Source organism: Puntigrus tetrazona, chromosome 17 (assembly GCF_018831695.1).
Source record: "Puntigrus tetrazona isolate hp1 chromosome 17, ASM1883169v1, whole genome shotgun sequence".
NCBI classification, from domain to species: Eukaryota; Metazoa; Chordata; class Actinopteri; order Cypriniformes; family Cyprinidae; genus Puntigrus; species Puntigrus tetrazona.
Genome location: NC_056715.1, coordinates 7,128,520 through 7,140,398, shown reverse-complemented (window position 1 = coordinate 7,140,398; position 11,879 = coordinate 7,128,520). Strand labels below are relative to the sequence as shown.

The 11,879-nt window shown below is 37.1% G+C and overlaps 1 protein-coding gene across 2 annotated transcripts; it reads right to left on the bottom strand.

Annotated features, from left to right (window-relative positions):
* Positions 1-1,231: 1,231 nt before the first annotated feature.
* Positions 1,232-11,858, bottom strand: pygb (phosphorylase, glycogen; brain). 2 transcript variants are annotated; one of them, XM_043263577.1, is made up of 20 exons: positions 11,489-11,858; positions 10,053-10,154; positions 9,597-9,675; positions 9,413-9,516; positions 9,139-9,270; positions 8,423-8,534; positions 7,784-7,866; positions 6,483-6,626; positions 6,197-6,289; positions 5,789-5,935; positions 5,543-5,706; positions 5,292-5,406; positions 5,101-5,202; positions 4,836-4,983; positions 4,652-4,710; positions 4,052-4,193; positions 3,651-3,858; positions 3,204-3,338; positions 2,934-3,000; positions 1,232-2,605 (listed from the first exon to the last, which is right to left on the bottom strand). In XM_043263577.1, exons 1-20 carry the CDS (start codon positions 11,729-11,731, stop codon positions 2,453-2,455), a joined length of 2,532 nt encoding a protein of 843 aa, XP_043119512.1. In that variant the 5' UTR covers positions 11,732-11,858; the 3' UTR covers positions 1,232-2,452. The 2 variants fall into 2 exon arrangements, with proteins under 2 accessions (XP_043119512.1, XP_043119513.1); XM_043263578.1 differs by lacking the exon at positions 11,489-11,858 and adding an exon at positions 10,392-11,458.
* Positions 11,859-11,879: the final 21 nt, after the last annotated feature.

Below are 11,879 nucleotides of genomic sequence, written 5' to 3'. Positions count from 1 at the left end.
GTTAACGGCCCCAAATACGGATTCTTTAACAAGCCTGTTGTAATTGATCCGAAATTCACTTTTAATATATCTTGCAATGTTTTATAATTATTCTTGAATTAATGTGTAATGGATTTTAACATGCACAAAGTGAAAGAGGCAATACTCAAGTCAAGGACTTAGTTGAATGCCAAGATCCATGACTCTACGAAACAATGAGCAATAATGACACATCTTTGAGTTGCTCGATCTTGTCATGTATATACAATGAATATGAATATTATTTTCTTCACAGTTTGCACTGACCATCTGACAATTCTTATCTGCATATTTAATGTAATTTTCACTATATACGGCCCTTTTGAGACTCGAGATCTGCTGTATTGTTGTTCTGTCAGGTTATATTTGTTTTGTTTTTTTCTTATATTTCTGCTCAATTTTATTTGTATTTTTTTTAGGGCTGATAATAATAAGGTCAAGTGCGCATGCAAGCTTTAATGGTAGATCTAGGCTCTCCGCTGATGTTATTGATGTTATTCTCTGAAAGAAATTGTATTCGAATTTTTGTTTTTCGTCTGCTGGTGTGTGACTGATGCACTGAAAGAAAAAAAAAACAACCAAAATCTCTTAGTTTGTGAAGGACTATGTAGAAATGATCATTTTAGCAAAACCACCAGATTATAGAGAAGTGCAATAATATTACCTAAAGCTGAAGGACAACCATATGTTAAAACCAAAAAAACAAATATATATAAACATGATGCCACTCGCTTATATATTCCACTGTACTAGAATGTAAAAATGGACCACAGAATATTTGGATGTTACTGCTCTGAACAGATTTTATTCTGCCGTCTTTGTTGATGTTGACCAAACTTTGCATATTTGAATTCAACACCTCATATTTTCAAATTATTTTTTGTAATGAAATACTGCCCAGTTATTTCAACAGCAACTGTTACTTTTTGCAGAATACGAGTGGTTTACAATGTTTGTTTTCTTCTAAGCTGCTAAACCTTACCAGACACATGCACAGATGTAAGTACAGTATGTTTGTTTGTAAAACAATAAAAGACTGGAAAAGAAAAAGCATGCTTTCTGATATGCATTATTAACAAAGGCTTTTATACCGAATCTCAGGACGACAATTTTTCTAATATTTCAAAATTTCTCTATGTGTTACACTATTATTTTAATCTGTGAACAATACACCTATGTATTGCCTAAAGTTAATTAAAAAGGTATCAGCATATTTTTGTTTTCAGAATTTTTTTTATTTAATTTGTTAACATTGTTTAAACGCCATTAACTGTATACAGTACTTGTGTAAAATGCAGCAAGAAAACAAGGCCTCGGTACAAGGATTGAATGTTCAATAGCACATCCATAAGCATACATTCAAAACCACTGCAATCTGAAATGCTGCTTCGAGTTGAAACTCAAGCCAGGGTTTGATTTATGAATTTCCAGAGTTCAAGCTGCTTTGTAAAATGAATCGGACAAAATATCTCATTTTGGTAATGCCGTGTGAAACAGTAGAGGAAATTAAATCAGCTTCCAAAAAAAAAAAAAAAAAAAAAAAAAACACCACACAACTATAACATTATTTAAAGGACGCACATGATGAATTCCCACGAGTTCACATCAGCCAGCTGCCATAACTATTCTCGTTATTTCATGAAATATTTACAAAGGGATGTGTTCTATTATTGTTGTTAATATTGCACAGTATGCACACAATCACCCTTTAACCTGCATTTGAAAGCTTGCATAAAAAGATCATTTGGACACTGAACAACCACATCACACGCACTCTGGAGTCATTACATCAATGCCGTTTGCATTTGTTACTTTTAAGGCTATTGTTTCTGACTGCTAATTCCACATTTTAAGGCAAATACACTTAAACAAAATATTTGACCTGCAACCACATTTAGTCTGTCATGTTTAAGAATTATTCTAGGACACAAGTGTTAAATCAAGTCTCGAATGGTTTCCAGTTGCTAATTTGGCTTCATAAAATACTCAAGTTTCTTGCTCGATCCCACAGTGTTCCCCGTTTCATCAGTCACAACTGCCACTCTCAAAAGTCAAACAAGGAATGCACAAAAATTCAGAATAGACACCAACTGACGCATAAATAGCTCTGAAACTGAAGCTGGAAATCGTTTTAACAAAACCGAACTTCAATAAATTAGTCTCGGATGACTAACAAATTGAATTTGCAGAATGGAAACCATGATGATAATTAGGCATGTGAAACTAACAGCGATTTAAAACATACTAGAGTGAACGTGCAAAAAGTTAATTTTTTGTACAGCAGTGAAGGCTTCACATGGTGTTACGGACAGTGAGAGGAACCCGAATCTGAATCAGGAGAAGCCAGTCAAAGCACAAGGACACACAGGGAAAGCTTGAGGAACAGGAGAGCAGACCCAGTGTATACCGTCAGACCATTATGTTGCCCGCTCTCTCATTCACGGGGTTCGTTAGGTGGTGGGATCTTGACGTCGGATGGTTCTACGCCCCAGATCTCGCGCGCATACTCTGCGATGGTGCGGTCGCTGGAGAACTTTCCAGAAGCAGCAATGTTTCGGATTACCTTTTTGGTCCATTCTTTTGGGTTCTAAAGAAAAGAGTAAGGAATTTTACATGATGAAGGACAGTCAAATAAAAAAAAAAAAAAATTGCTATTGGAAAACAGCTGTAAAAGCACAGCATACATATAAAAGATTTTGACATTTAGCGCCCTCCTGTGACAGGTATAAAAATTAATACAGCGCTTTCTGTTCAAATATTTCAGTTTATACTATGTATACATAAAAAAAAAAAAAAAATATTTAGCATTTAAATGAAACAACTTCAAATTATCAAATATTACAACTGACACCTTGGGCTCAGCAGCTGAAAAACTCATTGGTAAACCACCAGTAAATATCCAAACATCAACTCACCCTGTAAAGTTCATTAACTTTTTCTTGACAGCTGATGTATGCTTCATAGTCTGCAAACACCTTGAACCTGAGAGAGAAAAAAAAAAAAAAAAAAAAGAAGTCAGACACCTCCACTAAACCTTCTTCATCTTCTAAATCTGGTAATTGTTACATAAAAACCGCTATGAATTTAATAGACATCAAAATATTAGGGTAAAACAATAACAAGTTGTATAAACAAAAAAGACATGTAAAAAAAAAAAACCGACACCTGAACCCTTTAAAACACACCTGTCATGGTCAATGAGCATGTTGACGATGTCTTTGAAGAGTTCAGGCTCTTTGGGGCTGAAGAAGCCAGTGCTGATCTGATCCATCACCTGCTTCAGTTCAGGCAGACGCTCGTAGTATTCCCTGGCATTGTATCTAGAGCAAAGTGTTGATCATTGTAAACTAAATATAAAACCATTCAAATAGTTTTCTGTAACAAATGCCATTAAAATAGATGTTATATACACAATCAAATAAAGAAACATTAAAATAGCAAATGCCAAAAAACAAACAAAAAAAAAAGTTTAAGTTTCAAAATATTGTACTACAATTTAAAGCTTGTCAGGAGGCGCAATTACTAAATTTAAAATGTTCTCACAAAAAGGTGGAAACTATGTTTTTGTCCTCCAGCCTAACGCTTCATTGTTTTTTGTCTTATCACATTTATATCCATTCATTCCTTCTTACCCCTTTTTGTCCATGGCCTCCACATCCTCCACCCTCATGCCAAAAATGAACAGGTTTTCTTCTCCAGCTTCTTCTGCCATCTCCACATTAGCGCCATCCATAGTGCCGATGGTCAGAGCTCCGTTAAGCATGAACTTCATGTTCCCTGTACCCGAGGCTTCTGTGCCTGCCGTGGAGATTTGCTCGGACAAGTCTGCAGCAGGGATCACTGAAGAGCAAAGCACATGATAAGTTCAATCACAAATTTGGCACATAGCTTGCCACACCCCCAAAAAAACTATTATGCATCTACAGTATAGCAAAAGTATTTTTTTTTTAAATATTCCATGTTGAAAAAAAAACATTGCCTGATATTTAATATTTTTCTGTCTACATCAACAGTGGTTTATGAATGTACTCACCCTTCTCAGCTAGAGAGACTTTATAGTTCTCCAGGAAAATGACCTTGAGTCTGTCTCCCACCACAGGATCATGATTCACCACCTCCCCCACTGAGGTGATCAGTTTAATAATCATTTTGGCCATGTGATAGCCTGGTGCTGCCTGCGGGAGGCGGTGCAGGACAACACAAACACGCCTTTTAGAACATTTAGGACTCTTAAACCAGTGGCTCTTGACTGGAGGGCCTCCCATTGCCCTACACAATATTCTAAGGCCCTTTCATAAGGAAAAGTAGCTAAATGCCAACATAACCTACAACAGTCTATATTAGTCATTAAATAAAAAAAATAAATAAATAAAAAAAACCCATTTCATGATTCCAGACATTTCAAAAATAAAATAAAAAAATACTGTGGCCAGATTTTTTTTTATTTTTTTGCATATTTAATTAAGCTTGCTTATTTTATTATATCTTAAATTTCATAAAATTTTGTCCAACATCGGCTCTGGTCAAACACAGTTATGACCATTATCTACATATCTAAATAACAACAATTATTTTAATAAATGAATAAATTTTTGAAATTAATTTCAAATGAAACTAAATGAAATATAAATACCTTTCCACCAATCATTACTGTCCTGGGAACAAACTTCTTGTTTGGTTCTTTCTTAATCCCTAAAAAATAAATAAAAAAAAAAAAAAGACAAACCAATATTAACAAAAGTCCAATATTTAGTCAGCTCCTCTGTTCTGATGAACCCAGCGTGAAAATATTGCTGTTTTTTGTGTGTAATTCTTACTGTTGTATAAAGTGATGACATGCAGGCAGTTGAGCAGTTGTCTCTTGTATTCATGGATTCTTTTGACCTGGATGTCGAAGATGGACTCAGGATTTATTTTTACTTTGTACTCACTCTCCAGATACGCAGCAAACTTCTGCTTATTCTCCTAAAAAAAATAAAGTCATAAACAACAAAACAAAAACAAATAATAAATCAATAAAATTATATTTTATATTATTCATGATAATATAAAAATACCAAACACCAAAAAACAAATGTAGACCTGTTTCACTTTGGCCACGTCCCGAATGAACATCTCATCATTGACGAAGTCCAGCAGTTTTTTTAGCTGGAAAAGATCTGTCAGGAAGTCCTCACCTATTTTCTAAAAAGGAAAACAAGCACAGGACAGTGAGGGACAGAAAGAAAGCCTGTGGGGGGAAGAGCAAAGAGTCACTCAGTTAAGAAGGTGACCTCAGCGATGATGTCAGCCAGGCCGGGGTTGCAGAGCAGCAGCCAGCGACGAGGTGTGATGCCATTGGTCTTGTTCTGGAACTTCTCTGGCTCAATGTCACAGAAGTCCTTAAACCTTAACAAAATAAATAGTCAAAATTGTTTAAAATGTCTAACATCTCTACACGAAACTAAAATTAAAACCAACATTATTCCCTGGAAATGATTGTTGTGAAATATTTTTATAAAAGCAACTGAAGCGCTCTACTCACACAGTGGTTTTGACGATGTCTGAGTGAATCCGTGCGACTCCATTAACAGCGTGGGAACCGACCACACAAAGGTGGGCCATGTTGATCCTCTTCGGATCGCCCTCCTCGATCAGGGACATCCTGCGCAAGCGGTCACTGTCGCCTGGAAACAACGCAGCGACGCTCTGCAACAGAGGCTCAATCAGACAAACCGGCTGAGTTAACTTATCTTGATTTTCCTGAGTTAGGGTGTGCACGTATCCTCACATCCAGATGCCGCCGGTTGATCTCGTAGACGATCTGCAGGTGTCGTGGCAGAAGTTTCTCAAACATGTAGACCGGCCAGCGCTCCAGAGCCTCGGGTAACACCGTGTGGTTCGTGTACGCACATGTCTTTGTGGTGACCTCCCATGCCTACCCACACACATAAATGCTCACTTATTACAAATGACACACAAGAAATTGAAATCAAACAAATAAAAAAAACTGCTGGTTGCATGAACAACACTTTCTATGTATATTACTCATGTAAGCATGGCTAAGCAGAAAATGCAGTACAACAAAAATCAAGGAAGACTAGGAATATCAGCTAATTTCAGTAAATGAGAGTCTATGCATAAATTAATTTAGTAAAATGTTATTCCATTATACAGTTTAACAGCCTGAACATCACACCTTTTCCCAGTCTAGCCCCTCTATATCCACCAGGATCCTCATGAGTTCAGGAATCGCCAGAGCTGGATGAGTGTCATTCAACTGGATCGCCACCTGAGAGAGTTTTAAAAGCATTATACCGTTTTGAAGAGTGTATATATATATATATATATATATATATATATATATATATATATATATATATATATATATATATATATATATATATATATATATATATCACTTAGAACAAAAATGTTCTGTCAAACTGAAGAACAGAAACCATCTAAACACAAAGTAATATCACCTTTTCGGGGAAAGACTCAAAAGAGGTGCGTACGGGATCCCGGCAGCCAAACTTTGAAGATTTAAAGCGTCTGATGATATCCTGCAGAGTAGCAGCCACCACAAAGTACTCCTGCTTCAAACGGAGCTCCTTCCCTTCAAAAAACTAACACACGCATATACAAAAGAATTTAACTAATATATACACCTCACTGAAAGATTTACAAACAGCAAAACATTTCATTTTCTGTCACTTTTTCTGACGGCTGTGCATTTAAAGTATGTAATTTATGAATATTAAAGTATGTAGGTTTTTGACTCTTCTAAAGCTACTGTTTGTAGTCATTTAGTCATTAACGAAGCAGTTTCTCTGAATGTGGGATGTGCGTTTCGGGCATATTCCGGGCCAGAACTGCGGTATCCATTTCAAGCGCTAGCTAGCTATCTTTAAGCTACCTTTAATCTGTATGATCCTGCCCACTTCCAGTTGTCAGAAAACACAGCGTATTGCCGTCAAGGAATCATGTTATGTTTACATAGCCGTTTCTCTAAAAAATAATGCTATACCCAGTAATTCTACTTTGAAATGTGCATTCCGGGGTGAAATGCCTTTGTTTTTGCAGTACCCATTTCAACCACTAGCTGTCACTCTTACATGCGGCACCTTTTGTTACTCACAAAATGACTAAATGAAAAATCTGTCATTAATTACCTACCCTCGTGTTTTTCTAAACCTGTAAGACTTTTGTTCATCTTCACAAATTGATGTAATTGGAGTGTCACACAGTTTTTACGATGTATTAACTACATTTCTGGACCTGGGATCATTTCAGTTGTGCTGCTGTCTATGGAGGGTCAAATGTCTCTGCTTTTATTGAAAATATCTTAATTTGTGTTCCAAAGATGAATGAATGTCTACAGGTTTGGAAAAACATGGAGGGCAAGTAATTAATGACAATTTTCATTTTGGGTTGAACTAACCTTTTAAGCAGCTGTGTGAACAATAACTATACTAGTGTATCATGACACCATATTACAGTTTCATACTTCCTCATTTCTTTACACATCTTGTGCAACAGTAACACAGATAAGAGCTTCCAGTCTGCTTGTGCAGGGCCGCTAAAGCATATGTTGCATACCAGCATCGTCTACATAGTTACCAAATATATCATTTGTGTATATTTAGACTTATATACATATCGCATATCACAAATTCTTGCCTCCTGTTCTTTCTCTGCACATTTACTCCAGCCACACACACACACACACACACACCTCTCACTAAGAGTTTTATAGTATTGAGGTGTAGGTGTTTGTACTTACATTGTCATTGGGGTAGAGCACCCTGGAAATGTTCTCCGCCAGGTTTCGGTCCAGTACAGCTTGTATGTAATCTCCCACATTAACTACAAAGGGAGTTATTTTTTGCATTATAAATCAGGGATACAACAGACACACATACTCCCAACATGTACAGCGGCATGGTGTTGAAATATTACTTAATTTGGGAGCAAAACCTTAGGAGTATCATGTCTATTATAGAATGAGACATTCTGTGTTAGAGGCCCGACAATCATGAAGGAGCCTCTCAAAAGCAGGCGTATCTATGGGAAACGCTGGCCTGCTGCCAGCCGCTGGCCTGTTTCTGTGCTGCTGCAACAATCCTATATTTAGTATTCTACACAGAAACCATTTCTCCCAGGAAACAAGTTAATCTCAAGTAAGAAGGTAAGTTTAGACTAGTGCCATCTTACAACACAACGTACTATTTCAACGATACAAGGAAAATTCAAGCATACCGTAATGAATTTTAAACAAAAATATTTCAACAATTTTCACTCAAACAGAAGCAGGGATCCTCCACCCAAACCAGCACCAAGGGTGTCACTTACTTTCAGTGATACAGATACTGGAGCAAGAACTGAATGTGTGTGTAAATGAATAATCATTGTGTGGACTCACATTCTTGCAGGTTGAAATCATTAGGCGCTTTGGCAGACCACAGTCTCATAGTATTCACAGTGTTGTTTTTATAACCAGGCACAGGAGTGTCATAAGGCATCGCAAGCACCACCTGCCAAAGAAAAGGTGAATATTCTCATCAGCTGATTTGAATTAATTTAATTACACTTATAGGTGGAGAATTATAGACACTTGTTTTGCTTCAGGATCTTTTTTTTTTTTTTTTTTTTTTTTTTTTAAAGAAATCCAAACCAGAGCTAAAATTGTAAAAATAAATAAATCCAAAAAACAAACAAAAAAAAAAATAAATTAAATACATTACCAAGAAATTGCAACCAGTACAGTCTTTATTTATTTTAGAAATGTATAATTGCATTGCTTTTGCCAACCTAATATTCCATTTTTACAGTACCATCCAAATGGTTCAGGTCAGTGCAAATTTTTAGAAACTAATATTTTTATTTTGCAGGGACTTAAATTAGCCAAAAGTGACATTAAAAGACATTTATCATGTTGTAAAATATATCCATTTCTAATAAATGCTGTTCTTTTGAACTACATATTCATACGTTTTGCACAAAATTATTAAGAAGCTCAATTTTATGGGTTTCACAATATATTTATTAACTAAATGCGGCCTTGGTAAGCATGAGAGACTTGTGCCGTGTTTTTTCATCTGTTATTCTATCAGTTAGTTTCAGAAATGACTGACAGACCTGGGTGTCAACCCACTTTGGTCCCTCATGTGTATGCTCCACTCGGCCATAGAAATGCACAGGCAGCATGTACTCTGGACGGGCCTTCTCCCAAGGGTTACCATAACGCAGCCAATCATCAGCTTCCTCCACCTAAAAATAAAAATAGTCCCAGAAATTTTGATATTAATAAACAAATGGATAAAAACATTGAGGCTTTTTGTCCAACTAACTTAATATAAGGCTATGGTAAATGTATGTGCGTGTATGAATGTATTTTTCAGTTTTGGTTTACCTGCCAGCCATTGGTGATCTTCTGATTGAAGATGCCGAACTCATAACGAATGCCATATCCATATGCCGCCAAACCCAAAGATGCCATTGAGTCCAAAAAACAAGCTGAAGGAGAAGGAGAATGCCCATTATGATCAGGTTGTGTTCTCGAACACAAGTGTATTTTTTTTCTTTAAGTTTGGTACCTGCAAGACGCCCAAGCCCTCCGTTTCCCAATCCTGCATCCTCCTCAATCTCCTCCAGCTCTTCCAAATCTAGTCCAAGCTGAAGATCAGCACCATTGCGTAAGTTTAAAAAAAAAAAATAAATAAAAAAAAGGCATCTCATTATTAAAACAAACAATACAAGTTCCTTACCGTGCAACAATTTCAAATGATTATGTAAACTTCGTGCATTTTAAGGTTTCAGCAACTTCTGTGTTTTTAAGATTTAGAAAAGGAAGGTTTTAGACAGTTTTGCAAGGCTGTAGCAATCGGTCTACATCCCCAATGAGCTCTCTGTGGGTGAGCAAGGGGAAAAAAAACAACAGCTGTTTCTAAAGTATCAGGATGTTTAAGTAATAGAGCTGTTGGCAAGTTCTGCAATTAAATAAACACTCCGCTAAAATATCACGTTTGCTGAGTCACAGTGATGCACTTTACCTGGTAGATGGCCTCATCACAGGCATTCTGCAGCCCAAGATTTATCATGGTGTTCTGTAGAGTTCTGCCCATGTAGAACTCCAGAGAGAGATAGTGAATGCGCTGGAACGGAAAACACAAGCGGATCATGTAGGTAAAAAGTTACATACAAAAGCAAGCTACACAGATTAGAAGAAAAGGGAAAATTACTCCTTTTAAAAATACAATTAATCACTACGTGTACCAGTATGAAAATTAACTGTATACCTATAATATTGCTTAAAAAATACTGTTAAAATACTGAGCTATAAAACTGATTGTCACAGTTCAGAAATATCAGTAGAATTCTTTGTAATTTACCTACAAATTAATGACACATTAACATACTCTTCCTCTTAAAGTGAAATTCATGCTGTGGTCATGGCTTTTCCAGGTTGCTCAAGTGCAACATGCTTAATTTCAGGTCTTTGGCTTGGAACCAACTTTTCATAAGAGTCCATTCATCAGATATCTGCGAAGGGAGGGGTTTACAGCCTGCTGAAGGCCTCAAATCCACAGTGAACAACATCTGAATACCACAGCAATAAATAAATGCTTGCTTCACTTTCATGTGCTGAGACAGGGCTTAATGACAGCATATTGTAGGTTTAAATAAAGTGACAGTGTTTTACCGTTTTTCCAAGGCACTGAACGGCAACAGGCTTAATGCTTGAGTGAAGAGTGAAGTTCCTGGAAACGCTTCATGTATTGGTGTGCTGTGCTCAACAATATAAAGCAGTCGAGCTCTCTGAATTCTAGCTTGAGAACACTGTCTCTAGAACAAGGCCATTCTTGTGCACTTGTGCTATATTTTATGTTAAGTTTCAAAGCAACATGAATATAAAGTGCAAGCCACATTGGTGAAACCAGAAGACCAGAAGAAAAAAAATCCCCAATTCATAAAGCGCCCAGTCACAGGTGTGTATTAATAGCCTCAAGTGAGTCTACTTAACATGCACCATGTCAGTCCATTAGATAAGGTCTATTATCGTTTACTGAGTTTGACAATGTATAGTGTAATCTGTACTTGCCCTAGTGAGCACACAACATCAAGTGATTGCAAAATATTCAGTTACTAATGATGGCCTAATGTGACAAGGAACAGATCACACTTTGCACGGGAAGCACAAACTAACAGCTGACACACCATCAAAAGGATATCAAATGCAAAAAACACAAAGCTAGGAAAACAAAGACCTTCCTGGTTAAATCCAATAGAACATATTTAGTATAGGTTAACAATGCATTAATAGTATGACGGTTAGTATTAATTCATTCATATACGAATGTATGCTTTATGTAAATACAGGTAATAATTAGTTTGCATGCAGTTTATGTATCCCACCAACGTTACTGCACAAACATGCCACTTCCTGGCTGCTTGCACAGGGAAAAGTAGAAGAGGAAGAGATCCGTACCTTCGGGTCTTTCTCGTAATAATACTGCTGAGTGCGGATCCAGCGGCCCACCAGGTGATCCCGCACCGTGTGCGCCAGCGCGAAGTAATAATCCCGCGGGGTGGCCACATTGCGGTCCTTCACTAGGGTGAAGTGAAGATGCCTGTTAAAGCTCTTTTTGACCTCGGCAACATCCCCCAGTCCAGCTATACCACGGACGCTGATCTGCTTGCGCTTTTCGTGGTCAGTCAGAGGTTTGGACATGTTGACAACGCGTTTAACAAGCAAATAATTTAAGTTTGGACCCCTTGACTTGCTGTGCCCAGGTTGGTGCGGTGTGCAAGGACTTTACACGCACTGTTCTCTGTGAGACACACCCCTATGTCAACTGGAGAACAAAGTGGGCGGGGCT

What these genes read in the sequence shown, in the direction of transcription:
- pygb (XM_043263577.1), bottom strand. Translation starts at nt 11,731, where the DNA reads ATGTCCAAACCTCTGACTGACCACGAAAAGCGCAAGCAGATCAGCGTC. An exon ending in TTGAGTCTTTCCCCGAAAAG is followed by an intron (nt 6,290 to 6,482) that starts GTGATATTACTT and finishes AAACTCTCTCAG; the next exon opens with GTGGCGATCCAGTTGAATGA. An exon ending in GAGGCCATGGACAAAAAGGG is followed by an intron (nt 3,339 to 3,650) that starts GTAAGAAGGAAT and finishes ACTTTGCTCTAG; the next exon opens with ATACAATGCCAGGGAATACT.